Source organism: Eleginops maclovinus, chromosome 3 (genome assembly GCF_036324505.1).
Source record: "Eleginops maclovinus isolate JMC-PN-2008 ecotype Puerto Natales chromosome 3, JC_Emac_rtc_rv5, whole genome shotgun sequence".
Taxonomy (NCBI): domain Eukaryota; kingdom Metazoa; phylum Chordata; class Actinopteri; order Perciformes; family Eleginopidae; genus Eleginops; species Eleginops maclovinus.
In genome coordinates this window covers 11,117,057-11,139,482 of record NC_086351.1, presented here as the reverse complement: position 1 = coordinate 11,139,482, position 22,426 = coordinate 11,117,057, and the positions used below count along the sequence as shown (strand labels likewise).

Here is a 22,426-nt window from a genome sequence, read left to right as displayed (position 1 = left end):
TGAGGTAAACAGAGCGAGAGAGAAGGGGTGATGGAAGGTTGAAGAGGAGGGGAGTATCTGAGGTAAACACAATGGGAGCTGTGATCTCTGACGGTGGACATCTGATCTCTAGAAGCCAGTGTGAGGCCACAGCTTCAGATTACTGCCTGCTGCCTGGCTGCTGCTGCACACTTCCCCTCACAATGTAGGAATACACTGCATACTGTGCTCAAATATGAACATAACACAGCACCAAAAGCATGCAACTAGCCTGAAACATCAGTCATGTGAAGCTAAACCGTCAGCTGATCATGAGACCAACAGTTTTAAGTTTGGTATTTCCACTCACTTCATATTCCTAGTTTGACCTTTGACATAAACTACATGGAAACACTTGTATGCTTTCATTGGATTTAAAATCTGGTATGAAAACGGTGGACCACAATGGAAAAGTGACAAAGGTCAATTTGCATACTAAAACCATGGATTCACTTGTTTCCTGAATGAGCTTGTTGATTAACTTTAGGCCTTTTCACAAAACACGTGTCGACATGTCACAGTAGGAAAAGCACAGGTGTAAATAATAAACCTAATGATGGCCCTGTTCCATTTAGCTGCTTTGGTTTCAGGCTCCTAGTATTGTGCATGGGGGCTCTCTGTTACAATGTCACGGCTCACCGGGACACTTGAATAGAACAGAACCATCGGTAATGTCCTTGGCAACACCTGTGCTTTTGCTACTATGACATAGTCTAAGTTAAGACGTCTGAGGTGAAAAGATCTGCTATCACACAATGCAATGCAAGAAGAAAATAGAGGAACTACTCACAGCTGCAACAGTATAGTACATATAAATGTATGTGGAGGTGATGAGAGAGCTCCATAAAAAACTTAAAGCAAAATACAAATACATTTAGTTATGAAATGGAAAAACAACCAAATCAATTGTGTACTAAATGCAAAAACAGTGTATTATGGAAATTTGTCGACATACTTTTGTGTGTTTTGTTTACAGCAGGTAGGTATGATTGAAGAAGGAAACAGCTGCAGTTTGACAATAATATCTCACGTTCACTATTGATATTTAATACTGTATGCATGGTATTGGCAGAGGTGGATGAAGTACTCAGATCTTACTTCAGTGAAAGTTGAAGTACTAGAGTGTAGGAATACTCTGTTACAAGTAAAAGTCCTGCAATCGAAATGTTACTTAAGTAGGAGTACAAAGGTACTAGCATTAAAATATACTAAAAGTGCCAAAAGTAAAAGAATGCATTCTGCAGATTGGCCCATTTCAGATTAATATATATGATATGTTTTGATTAAAATGATTGATTCATTAAAGTGTTATCACAGCTGGTAAAGGTGCAGCTGGTTTTAATGACTTTGCATACTGCAGGTAATTCTTGTGAATTTAGTCCAGCTGTAACTAAAGTCTTATTTAAGGGTTGATTATAATTCACATCACTAATCCAAATCTGTAAAGTAACTAAAGGTATTAAATAAATGTAGTGGAGTAAAAGTACACTATTTACCTCTGAATTGTAGTGGTGTAGAAGTACAAAGTAGCATAACATAGAAATACTCAAGTAAAGTACAAGTATCTCATATATCTATCTATATAGCATGACATTAAGACAGCTGATTATTTTGTTTATAAAACAGCAAACTATGAACATAACTGTGTACTTATATTTTGCTATATGAAACTGAGACATAATGTTTTATCTTCAGACGGTATTAAGGCAGTTAACCTAACACACCCAGATAAAGTTTAGCCAGCAGAGGGGCCCCTTTAGGTTTCTGTTCCCATTTATCTTTCTGTTGTCTCAACAAACAACATTTCTAAGGCAACTGCTCACAGAATATAAAGAGGGCCTGAATAGATGTTGCAGATACTTGAGTAGAGTTGATAAGTATTGCAGCGGTGGGGAGGGAGGCCTTCCTGCAGGGTTTCCACTGAGTATCGGAAACTACCTGGAGGCAGCAGGTGGCCGCAGGATGGGTAATGATGGTGGGGGCCTGTGGTGATGTTGTCGGAGTAACTGTAGAAGCTGGTGAAGCTCCTATCTGACACAGATGTCACACTTCAATGTTAGGATTGTGCACCCACCCGTGCACATATCTGAGGGACAACACCAATTAGGAGTTCTGTTGCATTAACCTAATTACTGGGTGAGTGAGAGCAGACGCACACCCTGGATTCTGTTTCATGACTCCCTAGCATGCCAGAACACACACACACACACACACACACACACACACACACACACACACACACACACACACACACACACACACACACACACACACACAAACACACACACACACACACACACACACACACACACACACACACACACACACACACACACACACACACACACACACACACACACACACACACCAGCTTGTTGTTCATCATTATTTTATAGGTTACTATAATTGTCCCAACACCCTCTACAAGATGAATTGAGAGCAAGGAGCAGGCAGACCGGTGTCTGTGTGTGTTTGTATTCTTTACAGGCTGTATATCAAAATGCCTGACAGGGCACCCTCCATTAGCGTTTTTTCCAAATGTTTAATGAGATAAACATGAAACCAAGTTGTGTTCAGTCAGAACCGGAGACATCGGGGCCACAGACTTACAAAAGGTGCATGTCGTAGGGTTTGTCTGATAAGCACAGGAGGTGGCCTAACAGGGAGTGTGTGCTGAGAACAGATGAGGTAATCCTGCAGCCTCGGCATGCATTACATTCAGATTCAGAGCCTTCAGATTATCTTGACTCAAGTGTAATAAATGCTCGTGTGAGGCCCAGCGCATTTTTTTTGCTGTCTTTACTCATCATTTTTGGCATTTTACTGGAATGTTGCACCACAAACATGTACAGTACGGTCACAGATTCATGTGATTTGGGGCCTGGAATATTAAATTTTTTATATACGAACCACTGTCAGTTGCATATATCTATGATACCGTGATATTTTCCTGTTACTTTTGAATATTTGTCAAGGCCTAAAGTTTTAAGTTTATTACATTAATATAAAATAAACAAGTAAGGATTAAAGCATCTGAATAAAGATACATCTACTTGCAATCCTTTAGACATATATTGCTATCCCTTTAGCAATCCCGGTCTGAAGACTGTAAACCATTGCATTAGCCGGTAACTAAAAGTTTCATGTTAATATGTTAAAAATATTATGCAACACATAAATATGGATATCTTTTGGCAGAGTTCTAGACCATTAAATGTCATCTCTATTGTTTATTTTAGCGTGTTTTACTCTGTTTCATCTTTCTCTCATTGGTCATGTTTTTTACAACTTTTAGGCTGCATTCTCTCCCAGGTGAAGCATGCAGTGCTCCGAGGTCATTTCTATTGAGATTTGAATACAATGATAAATAAATATTCACAAATATGTCTTATACCTAATTGTACAGTGTTTAAATATGTCTTAAACATATTTGTACTATGTATTATGTCATGTTGTTCAGAAGGTCCTATATGAAAATTAAACTACTTGCAAATACAGTATGTTTTAAAGTGTATGTACACAGGACTCCCTGAGAAAACAAATATAGCATTGTGGACTAAAAGACGTTGGATGGTTCACTCACTAGCTTTAAGGCTCAACAATTACTACCCAGTTTATCAGTATGTCAGGTATTTGGCCCCCCAGCCCAGGCCATGACCTCCTGCCCCCAGAAGCAGGACGCCACAAAGTGTCAGTCTATCCTTCATATGTCAGTTTTTACCAGGCTGCTCACAAAGCACACAGGCCACTATACTGCTCCTTGATAGCTCATGAGCTTCTGAGCATTGAAAGTCCCAGTGATCAGCTCCACCCTGCTCGTTTTCTCTGGGCTAGGTGTGATTGACTCACTTCCTCTATGAGTTATCTGTCATCCCCCAAGTCGCCATTTCTCCTGCGTGTCTCACCAGGTCAAAGTTATTCGACTCTCGCTACCGGAGTCTTATCATATTGTTAATAATTCAGACTGACAAGAACCAAATCTGACCGTCGGTACAGTATGGCTGTTAAACCGGGCGAAAAGAGCCTCTGCGCATATGCCAAAACTGGTCAGCGCACCGTGCGTAACCGAGATGTCAGGGGCTTGCCCGAGTTTACATTTGTCCCTAAATAATCCTGACAATTTGTAGAGAGGCCAAGGGAAGAACTGACACACCGCAAATAAATAAGTAAACGTGAGTCGAGACTCGGGTGACTGTGGAAGTGTAAAGGGATGGGGGTTAAATTACCAAGGACAACCCGATAGCCTGTGGCCACCACGCTTGATAATGACAATAGAGACGCCCGTTAATTATGCTAAATGTATGACACAGCAGAAGGAAAAACCTAAACTTATAAAAACAGCACAATGAATTACATAGAGACACGACACAAAACTGATGATCAGAATAAAACAGACTCACCGTTTGGACAGAACAACAAAAGGCAAGAAAAAACTATTGGCAACTGCGCTCCTTGTTTCTCACAGATCCTCCTCTTCAGTCTGCGCTAGATTAACACATATCTTCTCCGTGATTTAACTGTTCACTCCAGCCAACGTTTTTTTCGTTGTCATAGGGCGTGTGCTTGGGAAACAAGGAATGTGAAAAGAGGCGCAGCTTAAGCAACACAGACGTTTTGCACCAACTTTTTTAAACAAACATTTCCGTTGTTTGAGAAAACAGAAGAAGGCTTTGTAATGTGGTTTGGTTAATATTTTTAGTTTTTTATATGGCTGTTTTTAAACTTTTTGGGCACATTTTCTCTCAACGTGTAGTGACAAGCGCGCACTCATGGCTAAATGCGCGGGTGTTCAAAGCTTTCCCAACAGACAGATGTACTTATGCCACACCCTGAAACTTTACTCACTGGGGAAAAGAAGGAAAATACACTGTTCAGTGGAAAGGAAACTTTCAAACACACTGTAAAAGGAAGGTCTGAGTAGCAAGGAACATTTCTTTACACTTTATTTTCAGCTTAAAACCAAAAATCTAGCCTGCCAGCACCATTACTCTGTGTGTGTTCAAGAGGGAGATGATGAAGATCTCAAGACGCGCGCACACTTTTTTCAGACAACAATTCCCATGCTGCAACTCCCTTATAGACCTGTAAGCACAAGAAAATGTGAGTGTCTGGGGAACAGCTAGGACTGGTTTTAGTATTTGCTAATATTGCAAATTGTTCAACAGTGACTTGTGTGTCAGAGTGTGTGCCAGAGGGCAGTTGCTGGTGAGAGAACCAGGAGAGATAAACACAGACTACTCGACTTTAGGGTGTTTTCAATTTGGCTGATTTTTTTTTTTTTTTTTCTAACTGTGTGGCATACAGACAAGATAGATAGAATCGGAGGCTGAAACCCTCTTTATTATCACATACATGCACACAGCAGAGCACACACAGGGAAATTGGTCCTCTGCATTTAACCCATCCTAGTACTAGGAGCAGTGAGTGAGTTACATGCCTGAAACTGTTACAGAGTATTGGCTGAACCCTCCCATGCTTGTTTAGGAGATGCCCAATCAGCTGCCAGGACTCCTTGAAGTTGAGCTCTCCATCATTGTTCTTGTCCAATGAACTCATAAACTGGTCAATGGCGCTGGGGTCAGCAGCATTCTGCAGGAAAACAGGAAGCAACTACATCAAATACAAAAAAAAGTAGTAGTTAGAGCTAATGTGGACTGAGATATTATTGGTTGTGTGTGTGTGGCGCGATGAGACAGAGGCAAGCTGACACCACTGGCACATACAGCAGTTAAATCATTCATGCATCGTCAGCAGAGGTGGTTTGGCATTAGGATCAATAGCTCTGTCGCCATCTAGTGACCAAAGGGAGTATTCCAACACTCCATGCGAGGGTAGCACATGGAATTTTCCACACTTGGAAAGGGCAGCCCAGTAGTTTGTGTTTGGCCTCAAAAACTGCTACTTTATGCTGTTGTGCTCTGGTTAAACACAACAACACAACCACAAAATACACAAGGCTAGAGAGAAACTGAATTCTCCGAAGGTTGCCAACTCTTTCTTCGATGAAAGGCTCATTGTTAGTGTGCAGCGACACATTCATTTTCTAATATCCTGTTCCAACATGATATAGAACTACTCCAGGAAGGAGGGAAAATAACAAAAATATTCCTTTTAAGTACTTTTGTTCTACTCAGACGTAGAGTAAAACCACATGCATTTTCATAGAGAAGAACAGAAATGGCCTTCTGAACACAAGTATGACTAACAGTTAATTATATGGTCACAGCAAGAAGGGCAAATGTGGCATCCAGATGATACCCATTTCAATACGATTCAGCTCTCTGAGGAGTTATGTTTGACTGGAGAACAAAGAGAGTTGGAACAAACTTAGAAAATGTTCCTGATTATTTCTGTATCAGTTTAACTTTAAATTGCTCTCGTGTTGAGAGCAGGAAGCCGAGTGCAGCTTATCAAAAATCTAGAGATAAGGCCGGTCACATGGTTTTGATAAGTGATCCTCTTTAAAAAGACAAAAAACAAGTTGTTGTCTGTCTTTAAATACTTAATGATTTCCTAGGTATTTCTGACTCTCAATCACAAACCCACGTGTTCCTTCTTGAGATAAACAGCCCTTAATGGATGCTCATACTACTTAAAAAGATGGATTGATTCCTTAAAACACTTCAACTTTCTGCAAATGTTAGACAATCTTCTTCAGGCTTGTATTAATGCACATTTGTACCAACAAATCTAGACTCCACTGGTGCAGGGATACGTCTTAAACTGGGACACCAGCACACCAACAGCAGACTCTATCACAAGCCAAGAGAATGTCTGGTCTGATCTTTGGGCCATCATTTGAGGAAAGGTACAAATTACAAATATGGTTGGTTATTATAAAAATCTATTCATTTAATATGTTTAATTTATGATACAGATTAAGCATACGTTGGGATGGATCAGAAACTGGCAACACAAAGCTCATAAACTCAGGTATTTTTGTGGGCAAGTTGTGAGGACACAAGTCTTCCTGGGCCTTTTCTAGAAAACTTCTCCAGGTTAAGAAGATTAATACATTTCTAAACACTTATCATTCCAAAATGCAAACCATGTTTAGAAAAGACTGCTGACCTTTTTCCATTCAACCCCAGTGTGTAACTAGCCTATGGCAGGATATGGGTTGCTGGATGAATCACCTCCTTCAGGATGGACTAACAATCAGAGTAAGGACACGTTTAACATACCAAAAATAGCTTAATGTTTAGTTCAGTTTTGCCAATGTGTAGAAAATAGTCTCACATTTTCCACAGCTTTGTTACAGTGTGAATCTGTGGGCAAAAAGCTGCAGATAGCCAAAAAGAAAGCAGTAAATCAGAAATAATTACACTCTGTGTTGCAAAAACTTTTGAGAATTGGGCACTTGGGTTTCACTTCAGAGGAATGGTATCATTTAAACCAAAGCTCTGTCAGGATTTGCACAATTGGCATATTAGGTAGGCAGTTAGCACTGACAAACACAATGGCTTTATCATCCAAATATCCCCACACCTCGTTTTCCTGTCTCAGCTGCTAACACACACGCTCACAAGCTCATATACCCATCCTTGTATACCTGAAACAGCAGTCTTTCGTTCTTCTCTTCCATTCCCTCGGCACTCGAGGAGTGCAGCTGCTCTTGTAGAATAAATGACTTAGGGTTTTCCACCGGTGCTGCTGCTACTTGTCTAACGATTCCTGTATTTGTATCTAAGGACTTGTTGGTCAATATTTCAAAACATAATCCATACTTTCTGAATTCCTTAAAGCTTGCCAGACTCACTCCTCCAGCAGTAGGTCCTCAGAGGAGATGCATTTGTTTTCTGCTTTAACTTCCATGCGAATAAGAACAGTGTGGGAACACTCCGAGGACCTTGAAGTTATCCATACAGTGGCAGCACTAAAGGGTTTATGGGTCTCTTTTCACAGGCTTTATTACTTGGTGATCCGTTACAGAGAAGTGAGCATTAGGGAATGTAAATCTGAATGGGAGTTAGTATTTTCTTTTAAAGACAGTAGTTTGATTGAGTGTTTGTGTGATAGTGTGACATAACTGCTGAAGTTAAGCAAAGCAGTTTGAAGACGTTATGAGGAACAGCTCCTCAATTAGTTGGATCAGTACTTATAAATAGTATTTATTAAAAGTATAGCATTTAAACCAGTCCCGTTTCCAGTTTATTGTCTCCAAATGGCACAATGCGTGACTGACGATATGTGACTGAATGACATGGAGTAGTCAACTTACCGTCTCAATTCTTACTCTTCTTTCCTCTGCTACCATGGGCCCAGTACATCCCACTCCACCCATCTGGATACAGGGAATATAAAAAGTAGGAAACTGCCAAAAAAAAATCCCCCGAGGAGAAGTTACCGTTAGTCTTGGAAAGGCAAACCAAGGAGAAAGGAGATGATTCATCAGCAGTGGAACAATATCAGTCATGTTTCATTGATCTGTCAGCAAACAGCTTATTACAGATCCCACTGGGTGTTAAAAGAAATAGGTGGGACAATTGGTGCAACAACAATTTACTTATTAATTATCAACAAAACATCTCACCTTCTTTCCAAATTTGCAGAATCAAGAGGACTTGGAAATCAAATTCAGACTAGGACCTGAAATCAATGTGTCTAATTCAAAATGCAGATGTTATAGTAAACCTTAACGGGTGAGTGAAATAAAAATGACGAAACAGTTATTTAATCCCAGGGATGCACCAATTTATTATTCTGCTCTTGCAACAGTACCAAGGCCAAATAAAAAACATCCTAACATACAAAGTTCTCTATGCTGCCACAAAGCCCACACAGCATGTGGTTCTGCATCCTCCCAAGATAAACATCTCTATGTGGCTTTAGACCTTTCATTTCAAAACATTTAATAAGTTAGCGTGTAAACAGATAGCAAGTACTAAATGCTTTTTTGGGAAACTATGCCCCACAACCTCAGTGCTACAACCTTATCAAGAAAAGCTAAATTCACAATAAAACAATAATTAAAGAGCTTTAGTGCACAACACAAGTTCTGTACCTGAAAAAAAAAGCTCAACATGTTGATATCTTATGTGCCAACCAAAGATATTTGAATCTATATGATACCAATCTGTATCAATAAGTTAACTATGTCATTCTGCATAGTCCTTAAAACACATATTTAATGCAATATGTACAAACAATCAAAACTAAAATTAATACAGACATTAAATATTCACTAACCTCTTCAGCAGTTCATGCCACCCTTTCTGATGGTTAGAATATAATCTAATATTAAGTGCAAAGCTAAAGCATTAAAACAAAGAGGGCCGACTGTAGGCTCAGTGAACAGTACATCAGTGCAGAGCAGGAGGTGTGGTGTGTGAATAAGACTTTACAGCAGCTTTATGAGAGTCAACGAGGAGTAATATCGCTGCTAATCCAACAGGTTTTATTTCCCCCTATGCAAAGTGAAGGAGTAGCACAGTGTGCAGAAATAAGTTCCACCCCGACAGATATTCAACATGAGCTGCAGGTGCTCAGCCACAAATAAAAGAGAAGTGTGAACAAAGAGCACGCGGAGGCTACGTGATGTTTGCATTAAGCTACACTCGCCTCTTATCTTCTATCCTAAGTCCATCCCAAAAACATCAGGTAAATGCACTCTCATTCGGCATTGTAAAGGACTAATGTGAAATACAAAACTTCCAGAAACAGTGAAATTGAATAATAAGTTGAACTCCTTGGACAACAGAGGGTAAATGTCCTGTAAACGCGCAGACAGGATGATAAATGTATACTGGTAAGCGTTTGTGGTCCAATATAAAATGTTCCCTTTGAATAACCTCTCATCCGTCATGACCGCTCTTAAGCTACTTTCGACAGATCCATCAATCCCGCCATCAGCCGCGTCCTCGTGCGCTCTCCTTCCTCCCCTCTCCTTTGGCTCTCCCCTCTTTCTCCACAGCCACGGGTGCTGCAAACTTTTGTAGGACTTCTTTGCCGAACTCCTCCATTTCATCCTCTAGGTCACTGTCCTCTTCGTCCGCCTCGTCATCCCCTTCTACCATGTCTTCCAAAATATCTTCCAAATCCTCGGCGAACTCTGCGAAGCTCGTCTGCTCGTGGACGAAGAATCCCTCCTTGAAAAATTTGGCGGCTAGCTTTTTGAGCTCATCTGTTTTGGAAGCAGCCACTCCGGCCTCCTCTGCTTTGGATAGGTACGTTTGGAGGATGGCCTCGAACTGGGCCAGGGGGACAGGCAGCAGCCCCTCCGCCTGAGCGCAGGTCTCCAGTGAGTTGCACTGCTGCGTTGGTTTGGGATTTTGCTGGAGGCGGTCTGTCTGCTGCGCCCAGTACTCGGGCTGATCCAGGGAGGGCCGGCTGTAGGTGTGAGGAGGCTTCCTGTCTGCCCATAGAGGCTCTTCCTTGTGGTTTTTATGATCGTTAGATTTGCGTTTCTGGGGGCTGGATCCGTCCTTTTTCCGATCTCCGGTGTGTTTTCTGTCTTTCTCACCTCCTCTCTTCCACGGTTCTTCCTTCTTTTCCCACTGTTTCCCCTCATCTTTCCTCTTCCCCTCCTTCTCATCTTTACCATTGTTCCACTGTTTCCTCTCATCCTTCCCCTTCCTCTCTGGATGTTTCCTCTCTTCCCACTGTTTCTTTTCACCCTTTCCTTTGCTATGATCTTTGCTGTTCTTTCCTTTCCAGTCACTTTCCTTTTTTATCCACTCTTTCTTCCCTCCTTTGTCTTTCCGATCTTCTTTCTCCCATTTCCCTTTGGTACTTTCCTTGTAGCCATCTTTCCCTCCCTTCTTCCATTCCTCCTTGCCCTTGTTCTTCTCTCCACGGTCTTTTCCTACCTTCCAATCCTTCTCTTCCTTACCGCTCCACTGTTTACCCTCCTTCACTTTCTCATGCTTTGCTTTGTTCCAGTCTTTCTCCTCCCTCTTTCCTTTCCCCTCACTCTTTCCTTTCCCCTCTTTCTTCTCTGCCCTATCCTTCCATGGTTTCCCTTCATCACCTCTGCTGGACTTTTCTTTCTTCCAGTCTTTCTCCTTCCATGGTTGTGTCTCATCACTGGCTTTCTTTACCTTACCTTGCTTATCTTTCTCCTTTTCAAACTTTCCTTGCTCATGTTTTCCCTTTTTCCATTCTGTTTTCCCCCCATCTTTCCGCTCATTCTTTCCTTCCTTCCATTCAGATTTCTCTTTCCACTCCTTATTCTCGCCTATGTCACTTTTATCTTTCTTCACATCTTTTTTCTTCTCCTCCAATGGCTTTGTGGGCTGTCTCTCTGTGGATCCAGCTGCTTCCTGTGTGCTCTCCTCTGGCTGGCCACTAGAGGGTGGTGTGGTGAGCTTCACAGGATCTGGAGCTGGAGCTGGAGCTGGTGCTGGAGCTGGTGCTGCTTCGCTGGCTGCTGAAAGAAAAACAGAAAGTCACTTCAACTGCAAAAACGAGATATGTCAATTAAATAAACAGAAAGGAGGAAATGGGAAGAACCATACTGCACTTTCCCTAGCTGTCTGATAACTATCATCCTTGTACCTGAGGGGATTTTTAATTCAGTCACAGTGGATCTCAGAGTTTCTAGCTCTTTGTGTAGGGCAGGGACAGACTCCAGCTCTCTCTTCATCCTCTCGTTCTCTTTCTGAAGCACAGGGAGAGATGCCATCTCTTTCTTCAACCTACTGTTTTCCTCCTCCAGCCCCTCCCTCCGCAGCCGCTCCTTTGCTCCCTCTGCTGCTTGTCCCTTGGCTACTTTTAGCTCTTCTCCCTGTTCCTGATAAAAAAAAGGGAGGGAAAAGAGGGTCCTGTGAGACTATAACAAACTCAGTGACATGTATAAGCATGAAACACATTCATGTACACACACACACACACACACACACACACACACACACACACACACACACACACACACACACACACACACACACACACACACACACACACACACACACACACACACACACACACACACACACACACACACACACACACACACACACACACACACACACACACACACACACACACACACACACACACACACACACACACACACACACACACACACACACACACACACACACACACACACAAAATTAGGTAAGAGACAGAATGGAGTCACACCTGAAGTTGGGCTTGTAGCACAGAAATCTTCTGGTTCCCTTCGTCTAATTTATTTAGTAGCTCTGTGCTGTCAGCATCTACTGGGGGAGGAGGAACCTCTAGACTAAGCCACTCCTGTCAACAAAAGACACACATCACAACAAAAAGATTTTACACTTCTCAGATCAGGATTGCAAAACAGACGTCGAGAAGTGAGGGAACATTAGTGCAGAGTTGTACAGTTGGTAGTAGTGGAGTAATGTTGCGAGTGGTCTCTTGCTGAGCATATCACACTAAAAATGCATGGGGTAGTGCTCATTGTACTGTAAACTAGGGACACACAGGGTATTTATAATAAATAACAGTTCTAAAAAACACAGACTGAATAAAGAAGGACAATAATTCAAATTGGACGTCAGACTGACCTGCTTTCCTGGTACTTCTGCATCTTTCAGCTCCATTGTGCCATAATCGCTCTCTGGAAATGAATTATGCAAAGCTTATTGTTCATGTGAATAAACACACTGTCTAAAAAAACAAGCAAAAAATGTGCACGTGATGGAAAATGCCAACTTCCAAAACAACAATAAAATAAAACAATTTTGTTCACACTTTTGCCTTATGCTCTATTTTCCTTCAAAGCTTTTACAGTGATCATATAGGAACAGTTAACAAAAACGTACAAAATGGGCATTGCACTTCAAACAATATGATGTTCAAACTCATAATTATTGGTTTACATTTCTGGTGATGCAGCATATGTTTTTCATTAAATATCAGCGAAAATCATTCTCACTTTTGCTCACACGTCTGCATGCAGTGCTTTTGAAAGTTGCTTTATAACAGCTTTTTAGATTTAGATTAAAAATATTCTGCATGCACATTCAAACACAAACACATGCAGAGGCTAAGACAGCACTGACTCACACACATACTCTACACATATAACCTACCCTCATCCAGGTCCATGAAGACACCTGCAGATACAATACACCTCAGTCTCAGAGCACTCTTTGTTTACTTTACTCCAAGTATTTTTCCTCTGTCTCACTTCCTTTTCACATGTTACAAGTCATCCAATGTTCACAGATGTTTACCTGCGCAAATATTCATTAGGGGAATCCTACCTGACAAAAAGATGGTGCCAAGGCCCACCAGAATGAGAGCACCCAGTATGCACTTGTTCACAGAGAACCCGCTGTCCTCCTCCCGCTGTGGCAGCTGAAACTCTTCCTCGACTTCCTCTTCTTCGTCCGCCCGTCCAACGCGCTCCAGAGCTGCCAAGAGAGACCTCCTCCTCCTCACCTCTGGCCCTGGCTCTTCTCCCGTCTTCTCAGTTCTCTCCTCACCCACCCCGGAATCCCCAGGGGAGTCTGGAAGGGGAGAGTATGAAAGGCTGTTGTACTTTGCAGAGGTTTAATGTATTCTACGTGTACTTGAGCTGCAAAACAATAAATAATTGCGATTATTTCAACTGAAACTGTAATTGCAATATGATCGCGATATTAGGGAGAATGACACTTTTGAAAACATTTACCACATTGTCTTTGTTAAATATGCTAAAATGATCATGGGGAGATTTTTATAGAAGATATGTTGATGTTTATAAACACATTTCGCCTGAATGGCACTAGTGCATATTTCCATTCAGAGCAACTTCAGATTAATTGTGCAGCATGAATGGTTACCAGCATGAAACAGCTACTAATTCAATGTGTGTGTGTGTGTGTGTGTCTATGTACATTTTTTTTCTTGTATTTAAACTGTTGCAATTACAAAGTTGATGTTAGATAGCACAGCAGCTATAGCGCTGTAAACCGTCTGAAACTGCAGTTTACTCCAGCTGGGAGATAAGACCCGCTTCTTTATTGGCTCTGCTGTGCATGGAACGCTGGTTAATCTGATGCTTTGCCATTCCTTATTTTCTTTTCATTTGCATAAATAAGACTTAAATGTTGAATAAATGCCCGCCCAGAAAGTAATTCAAATGGCTCATTTTCGAACTTCTGCTACGGAAACTTTCCAAACTACTCCCATCACAATTTTTTGTAAAGAGAGCAATGGGACCATTAAAGGACTCTGTAAATAACTCCATGACGCTGAACTCTGGTTGGTAAACCAAAAGTGTAACAACAGAAATGCACAACAGAGCAAAAGAAGACTCATTGTTTTAATGCCGTAGCGTGAAAAATAGCTGCAGACCAAAAAAGCGCCACACTGCAAACAACTTTAGAGGTCCCAGTCCCTCTGAAGCCAATTAACTTCTGCAGGGTGTCATGCAGCCACGAGTTACTGTCACATCATGCCGCCTGCCTCGTACCAAACAGAGCCTCTGCAGACAACCTCCTGGCCCAGATACTGAGCAATTCCAAAACCAGCTGGTCCACCAAGTACACTTCAAACACAAATAGTACATCCGGCTTAATGACCAAAAAATAAAAAGGAAAGGATACAGGCATACCAGGTGATCATCCTTATAGAACATACAAATGCTAAAGAGGCTGAGGTAATAGAATATTAAATGGATCCCACAATCAAGAAATATTTGTTTTCCTCTTACCTGCAGTGCTATTTATTAATCTAGATTGTTTCGGTGTGAGATGCTGAAGGTTGGAGACAACAGTTGTAAAGAGGTCTGCATTCTCTTTATTATAATGGAAGTAGATGGCGCTCTGCTTTGGTCCTCAGAGCACAAAAACAAATACATTTTTCTCTTTCGTCTAATCATAAAATAGCTTCCCAAGATAAACCACAGACCTTGTTGTCTGGCTCTGGATTAATACTGAGCAAAACCCAGAGGTACCTTGCCCAGTGGGGGATAAATATTCCCCAATAAATGTCTATTAAAATTTGCCGGAAGCTGTCCACGGACCCTGCGATGACAGCTTCTTGTGGTAACATGTTCCACTCTCTGATTGTTCTGGGAAAGAATTAGTATTTCAGAGTGTCACTAGAAGCGGATGTTCTCTGGAAGTTCAAGGAGTTAGCATTCCGGGTCATACTTCTAACTGGCTTTTATTGATGCATCAAGGGCTGCGAAGTTATGGATAATTTGTGCGCAGTTTTACGTAGGAACTATTTTCTTTCCACCAAACTACACATTCCAACGAGTTAGCACGAGCCTGTTTAGGTTAGGTGTTTGAAATGTGTTTTTCTATGTAGTTCCATTATATTTCGAGAGATATCTCCCAACACTGAGTAACACACCAAAACAATCTAGTGACAAGTATCACTTCATGTAAGAGGAAACATAAGTTGTATTTCTTTTTTGTTCTGGGATGAACTGAATTTAATAATAACATGACTAAAGTCTTGGTGATCATACCTGCCTGTTTCCCTAAGTCGGCTGTTCTGGCGAAAAGCTCTGACTCCTCCCCTTCATATTGTATCTCTTCCCCGTTCAGCGAATGCAGCGCTTCTTCCTGTACGAGCCTCTCCACTTCCTGTGTGAACTCCACCCCTCCCAGAGTCTCTGTGCTCAGCAGTGAGGCTGGGGGCTCATCAGGGGAGGGGGATATGTGGGTGTAGGAGTCAGAAAATGAGTCCGGGTCAGGGCTGGTCTCTGCCGGGCCCTCAGGGAGGCCCTCTGACTGGCTGAGTTCATCACTGCCAGGGACAACGCTGTCGGATACTTCCAGAGAGCTGGGAGGGGGGGCATCAGTGTCGGCGGTTGGTACGGAGGTGTGTTCCTCTGTCCCTGTGTCTTCACTTAGCTCTGCCGCTTTGTCTTCTGATAGCTGGTACAAGAATCAGGTCAGTAAACTCCTTAAGGTATTGCACGGTGAGGTTTGAACTCAAGCAAGGTGACTAATTCAATAGAACAAGACATGCGACATGAAGAGTTTAATATTACTTTTGTAACAGTATGGTGAATGTGAAGCCAGTTGGCTTAGTTTAGGCCAGGGGTGTTTTGAATCGGCCCTCAGCAAATTCAAAAGGTATAATGAAATCTGGCCCACAAATGAAACTTGTGCTTGTTTTATATTTTACTTCTGTAATATTTATGTACACATATATTACATACTAGTAGTCATGTGTTAATAAGCCCACTCACTTAAAGAGCTGAGATGAAAGCTGCTTTTTCTTAATGTACCTACATGTGATTGATTTTGCTAACTTATAACTTAACTTATGAGGCAATATATCCACCTCTAGTGAGGGGCCCAGCCCTTCGTACATGTTTCTGTATGTGGCCCCCGTGAAAAAAGTTTGCACAACCCCTGGTTTAGATCATAGACTGAAAACAGGGGTGGATATCCTGACTCTGTTGGAAAGTAAAACTACCTAAAAGTGTTATTTGTTCTTTATACAAAAATAATACAAATAAATAAAAACAAGATTCAGAAATATTTTATTAGCAGATTACTCAAACTAACCAAAATAATGGATTTACCTAGAAGCATTTTATTTGTGTTTCGTGTTTGGTCACTGTGTGCTTTTGGTTAAAATTTAAAAAAATGATATGGATATTTGATCATAATAATAATAATAATAATAAAAATATATAGTTTATACAGAAATAGGATGAGAAATATAACCGTCTTGTTATCTAAACATGGACTTTTTTCTTTTTTTTCACCCTGGAATGTGTAATGTATGTGTATAGCATTTTGTTATTGTGTGCATTATTTACAGATCCTGCAACTGGATGACTAAAGGAAGTGCTATTTTCTGTATAAGCTATGCTTTCTGGCTTCCCGCTTTTGTTTGTTAGTCAGACTCATACATTGTCTGTACCAATATTGAAATCGTAGAACAAATACAAAATACAAATAAATACTTTGTTTAATAACTAGGAAAAAAAAGGTGTAAAAGAATCAATTTTGGTAAAAACAACAATTTTGTGCTGGACTATTTTTTTGGATAGAACCAGTTGCTAAGCAACCAGTGAAGCCTTCAGGAAATTAACTGTCCTGGCCAATAAATAGTCCACAATGGTCCAGGAGGATAATGCTTGCTTCAAACTGAGCCAAGCCAACTTTTCCAGTCTTTATACAAAGCTAAGCTAGTCGGCTGTTGGCTGTAGCCAAATCATCATGGACAGAAATTAAAATAGTTTAGATTTTCTATCTAACTCTCTGACAGACAGTCCATAAGAGTCATTTACAAAACTTCGAGCTATTGCTTTAAATGAAAACATATACTGTATAAGAAATAGGGTGATGTGACATGTTGGTGCATTTCAGCATTTTGTTCACACGTCTTTAATTTACACACAAATACTTGTACGTTAGTTTTTAAATGATTAATAAAAACACAATAGAAAATGACGTGTGCTGTCTCACCATGTGGTGGCCCTCCTCAGGGAGCTCCTCCGATGACTCTGCACTGTCTGCAGGATGGCTCTCCCCCGGACTCGCTGCATCAAACACAGAAACAAGACAGAAGACTTCAAGAGCGGCCGTTAAACATATTTCAAATGTGACTATTCTAAATGTAGCAACGCTTACTTGGGAGTGTGTGGAGGAAAAAATTAAGAGCAGTGGTAATGTACACTAATAAGTAAAAATAATAGACTAGATCTTGTAACAGGTCTTTGTGTTCGAGATATATTTACTGAGTGATACACAATCTAACTATCCTCAATGTATTTTGATAATCACCTGCTGCAGTGGCAAGGCCCTCTTCATGGTGCTCTGTCCCCTCTGCCAAAGGCCTCAGGGTTTCAGCAACAGTCTCCTAGGACAAGCAAACAGTCAAAAGGGAAACAAACAATGAGTGTGTGTGTGTGTGTGTGTGTGTGTGTGTGTGTGTGTGTGTGTGTGTGTGTGTGTGTGTGTGTGTGACTAGCCTCAGGTCAGTGTCTCTTAAGGAAACACTCCACCAACACTTTTCCTAAAGAAAACATTTTTAGCACCCTTTTATGATAAATAAATCAAATTTTAAAAAAGAAAATATGTTTATATATATATTCAGTTGACAAACTCTCACATATCATGCAGTATGATCCAAGTTTCATTTATCTAGCTGTATGAAATGCTCCCTTCTTCTCAAACACATGCATTTGTGCTAATACCTAGCCATTTAAAATACTATGGACTCACACGGACAAGTAGCCCACCTGCATAGGAGTGAGATAGTTTACGTGGATGTATCTTAATTAATACGTTTTAAAAAAAAATTGCACTAGTTTTGTTGGGGACTGAACTTCTATAGTTTTCCTGGGTTTTAAACTCAGCGCCATTTAATTCAGTGCATGAAAGATGTCTCCACTCTTCGTTTACCATGGAGGCATGCTTGGAGAACTCAAAGTCACAGAGGGTTACTAATTAATAATCAAATAATTCATTAGAAGTGACGTATTTCTTTCGAGGCAGTTTGCACTCCTTATGTCTTCTTACAGTAATCTACCTCATATCCAGGTGACCCAAAATAAAATCAATTAGGACAAGGAGGTTTTTTTCAATAAAAATAATGATTTTTCAATGAGGTCATGCAAAGTGACTTCCTAAACTTTAAGGAGTGGTGATACCTCAGGAGCGAGGATAGTCCAGCTGTTGTTAGCACTGCTGACACCAGACATGGCCCCCCAAAGGCTTTGTCTGTCTCCTGCAACACGAGAGGAACAAACAAAACAGATTACACTATAGAAGTTCACTGAGCATAAGACAAATGAAATATGTACTCCTTTATGTCTTTATACATCGTGCATTGTACATCAAGCTGGCTGTGTGATTTTACAACAATGCTAATCCAAAAATGTTCAATTATGGCCAAGAAATTCAGAAATTCACTTGTTACTGTAGCGACAGCCAACAGCCCCATTGAGCAGGTGCTTTACTTTTTACTCTAGCCCACAATAATGGTGACAGTGTGAGTACTGCAGCTAAAGGATATTTACATCTTCTGTTTACCCACAATCTAGATTTGAATAAATGCCTTTTCTATTCAGCCTCACCCATTCTGACAATAAAGGAGCTACTGTAACATATTACCCTGTGTGTGTGTGTGTGTGTGTGTGTGTGTGTGTGTGTGTGTGTGTGTGTGTGTGTGTGTGTGTGTGTGTGTGTGTGTGTGTGTCAGTGTGCAGGAAGTCCAGTTCCTTGAGGACATTGAGTCCTCCATTAGTAGTTTGTGTGTGGTGTGGGCCTTTTGGTCACCCTAGCTTTTGACTAGCTTGGGAAATGTTTTGGCACAGGTTACGGGTAACTAAGGCCGGCACCAGTCTTGAGACACAGACAGCAGAATGAGAGTTTCAATTTGAAAGCCACTGGTCTGTAGATATACATCTACAAACCGGTAAATTTCAACTGTATAATGGATATACGTCCTTTTCCTATGTGGAATTAGCCGACACAATTTACTGTAAGTTAAACATACATTGCTGTTTCCCTGAATCTCTGTCAACAGTAATGTGCCTGACTAACACAACACCTTCAGGATCCAGATCACTCGAGCAGAAACAGACTGACATTTCAATTTCACCTCCTGTTCAGATACAAATGTCAGGTTTTACAGTCGTATGAAGCCTTTTCCTCTCAAAACAGCAGAGGAGAACATAACAGAAATACACATCATGCGTAGTCTGGCTTTTGTCAGGGAAAGCAGAAAGAGCTAACCGCTTACATTAACACAACATTGTCTGGGTAATGACACACTTCACTCCCCAAATTCAATTCTCTCCCAGCTCCGCAATTTAGGTCTCCTAATCGAGTGCCTCCCAAGAGAAGTCTACTGAATCTAGCCTAGGGCCCCAGGAGCATTGTGAGGCATATAGTGGAATGGCTTAAATAGATCCTGGCTAAATATAGCTACCATAAGAGTGAGTGGAGACAGAACATGTAGAAAATGGGCATAAGGAACAAAGTACAGGCAGAAATGTATTCTCAGGAAAGAAATAACATACTTATTTTAACTGCCCCACACATTTTATGCTTTCAACAGAGAAACATATACTTTTCTTTGCTCTGTACTCTGGTTTTACTCACAAATATAACCTGTTAAGCTGTTTGAGAGGCTGGGTTACATCACATTTTCATAGCAGTCATATTTAAAGATAGGCTCCTTGACAGCCTGCCTGATCTCAATGTATTAATACTATTTCAAACCGTGATCTGCTCTTAGTTTACTTTATGTGTCTCCTTGAATCAGGCAAATGTAGCCTGTAGGCCAAATCTCCCCATCTCAGTCTCAGCAGGGTAAATTACCAAAAAAGGTCAAAAGAATAAACCAGAGGGAAGGCCATTAGTAAAACAATGTTAGGCTGTCAGTAAATGCCAAATGACCAGCATGTTTACAGCGGCTCACACACAGCACCATAGAATTACAATGTAGCTCAGTTATTGAGATCGCTTTACTGAAGGGGCGTGATGCCTGTGACAGGAAACGTCATATTGCGATGAGCACAAAGAAAAATAAAACTTAAAACTGAGATAAACAAAATGTATCACTTTTGAAAAAACCCAGAGAAGACTATCGAAAGCAGGCTTAAACATTAAAGGTCTAAAGCAAAGAAATAGATAACATTGCATTACACAACTTTCCACTTTAACTGTCAACCGAGTAACCAGGAAAAAGTGAGTGAAACTACGTTAGCGACGCAATGGAAGATCATACAACAGACGCTGTTGCTTTGAAATAAAAACACTTGTAGGTAAGATCAAAGTGTAGGTTTGTTCTTACCGTAGTTTGTCGCTTTACTTCAGTTCCCACAGTCTGTCACAGATAGAGCAGCAGACAATTCTGAGTCTTCCCATCCAACCTGCGAACTTAGAAAGTGCCTCATAAACTTGCAAGATTGAGCCCCTCTTCCAATCGCAGACGGCGTTGCCTCTGGACCCGCCCCTCTCCGTCCAGCTCGACCAATGGCATGCGGCGTCAATGTGTTTCACTGGGAAATATTCCAGGTTGATTGACACACACAGGTGACGGAGGGAATGTAAAACATACATCATCTTGCATGCGTTAAAGCCATCAGTCCAAGGCATTAGATGCTGGTAGTCCATAGACTTGGGTTGATTCAGGTTATTCAGGTTTTTGGTTACAATATCCTTCAAGACAACTTGTAAACTGTGTCATGTTTTCGTTCCAATACATAATTCATTAATTGGACCTCCATAAAGACACACTATTTGGCAAACTTGGTCTAATTCACATTAAAGGTGGACACCTAAACAATAATACTACACACACATATATATACATATTCTTTAGCCGTACAAGTAAACTAAAATATTAACCAAAACAAAATGAAAAAACATGCAGACATAACGGTTATCTTTTTTCTATTCATCAGTTCCTTTATTCATTGCACACCAGTTTGTGTTGTACAGTGAACACCAGGGCTGCCATTCCTCAAGAAGTCAGATCAGCAAGGTTGAACTCAGGACTCTGACCCAGTCTTTCAGTGAGTATTTGAAGCTTCTGAAAATGTGAAAGTGTTTCCTGGAACCCAAGAAGAGCATCCTACAACCACTGAAAAAACAGAGATAAAAATGTTTCAAAACAAACTATTTTACAAAACTATTCCCCATAGAAATGGCTGCTTTCTAAAATTGAGATCCTCACTTTAACAGTACCCTACAACATTTGCATTATAATCCAATTAGACAGAATTAGCTAAGTTTTCTAGTATGTTGTCATATGAGACAAAACTCATACTTGCCAATGCTTTGCCAGAACTGCTGATCAAACACTCCATTCTCAATAAAATAGTAGGTGGTGGAAATTACACTGAAGGAGCCGTCGGAATAAAGTGAAAATCAATGTTTAACCAATTGATCAACTCTCTTAGTCCAGGATCTCTTTGATGCACCAGCAGCAGAGCAGGAAATAGAGGCATTCTTTAACCGACTGGATAAAACCGTAGGCGACGTTTCCTCCCAAGAAGTTCTTGCCTCTTCCCAGACCCATGGCCATGTCCCGCAGATGCTGTCCCAGAGAGGAGGAGGGCATGGCCTGAGGAAGAGGACGCTGGGGATGCATGGCTCCGGAGAGGAAAACAAAGCAGAGGCAACAAAGAGGCCAGCTGACGAGAAGAAATAGGAGGTGATGTCTGACAAGTCGAATCAGACTGTGCCAGTGCAACAGCTGAAGTCTGTTTCGTATTCCTGGCACAGTTAACTCCTCTACTTATAACCTCCTATACAAACTGCAGGCTGACTCCATTCACATCCTGCTTTTTCGTGACTGTTCTCTGCTTTCAAACATCCGCTGATTGATTTGCCTTGTTTACCTATGCTCCACACTATTCCTTTCTGTTGTATAGGACCCCACGCACTTTCCCTGCGCTCTAATAATCCCTGAATCAGCCACCTACTGTTAGAGGCTCATCTGTTCACAAACAAGAGGGTTCCAGTAGCTCCAACACAACTCCCACTCTTTGTTCAGGACAGTACTGTATGTG

At 41.1% G+C, this 22,426-nt stretch overlaps 3 protein-coding genes across 9 annotated transcripts in view; all 3 read right to left on the bottom strand.

Moving 5' to 3' along the window:
- si:ch211-105c13.3 (uncharacterized protein LOC325758 homolog) overlaps window positions 1–4,586 on the bottom strand; it is a 5,861-nt gene extending 1,275 nt beyond the window's left edge. Inside the window, exon 1 of the mRNA XM_063880239.1 lies at window positions 4,419–4,586. The gene's annotated coding sequence lies outside the window, so the exon portion shown is untranslated. The remainder of the gene's footprint in view (window positions 1–4,418) is intronic.
- A 4,101-nt stretch (window positions 4,587–8,687) lies between these two features.
- Window positions 8,688–20,931, bottom strand: pbxip1b (pre-B-cell leukemia homeobox interacting protein 1b). 5 transcript variants are annotated; one of them, XM_063879350.1, is made up of 11 exons: window positions 20,704–20,931; window positions 18,554–18,630; window positions 17,685–17,760; window positions 17,367–17,440; window positions 15,407–15,818; window positions 13,209–13,454; window positions 13,035–13,058; window positions 12,507–12,559; window positions 12,103–12,216; window positions 11,515–11,749; window positions 8,688–11,386 (listed from the first exon to the last, which is right to left on the bottom strand). In XM_063879350.1, exons 2-11 carry the CDS (start codon window positions 18,602–18,604, stop codon window positions 9,867–9,869), a joined length of 2,805 nt encoding a protein of 934 aa, XP_063735420.1. In that variant the 5' UTR covers window positions 18,605–18,630; window positions 20,704–20,931; the 3' UTR covers window positions 8,688–9,866. The 5 variants fall into 5 exon arrangements, with proteins under 5 accessions (XP_063735420.1, XP_063735421.1, XP_063735423.1 ...); XM_063879351.1 differs by having other exon boundaries at window positions 8,688–11,383; XM_063879353.1 differs by having other exon boundaries at window positions 11,659–11,749.
- Window positions 20,932–21,268: 337 nt separating this feature from the next.
- Window positions 21,269–22,400, bottom strand: lenep (lens epithelial protein). Of its 3 annotated transcripts, none has more exons than XM_063879365.1 (2): window positions 21,686–22,141; window positions 21,269–21,495 (listed from the first exon to the last, which is right to left on the bottom strand). In XM_063879365.1, the coding sequence occupies exon 1, from the start codon at window positions 22,003–22,005 to the stop codon at window positions 21,811–21,813; it is 195 nt and encodes a 64-aa protein (XP_063735435.1). In that variant the 5' UTR covers window positions 22,006–22,141; the 3' UTR covers window positions 21,269–21,495; window positions 21,686–21,810. The 3 variants fall into 3 exon arrangements, with proteins under 3 accessions (XP_063735435.1, XP_063735433.1, XP_063735434.1); XM_063879363.1 differs by having other exon boundaries at window positions 21,300–21,495; window positions 21,682–22,400; XM_063879364.1 differs by having other exon boundaries at window positions 21,319–21,495; window positions 21,753–22,400.
- Between the last annotated feature and the right edge of the window lie 26 nt (window positions 22,401–22,426).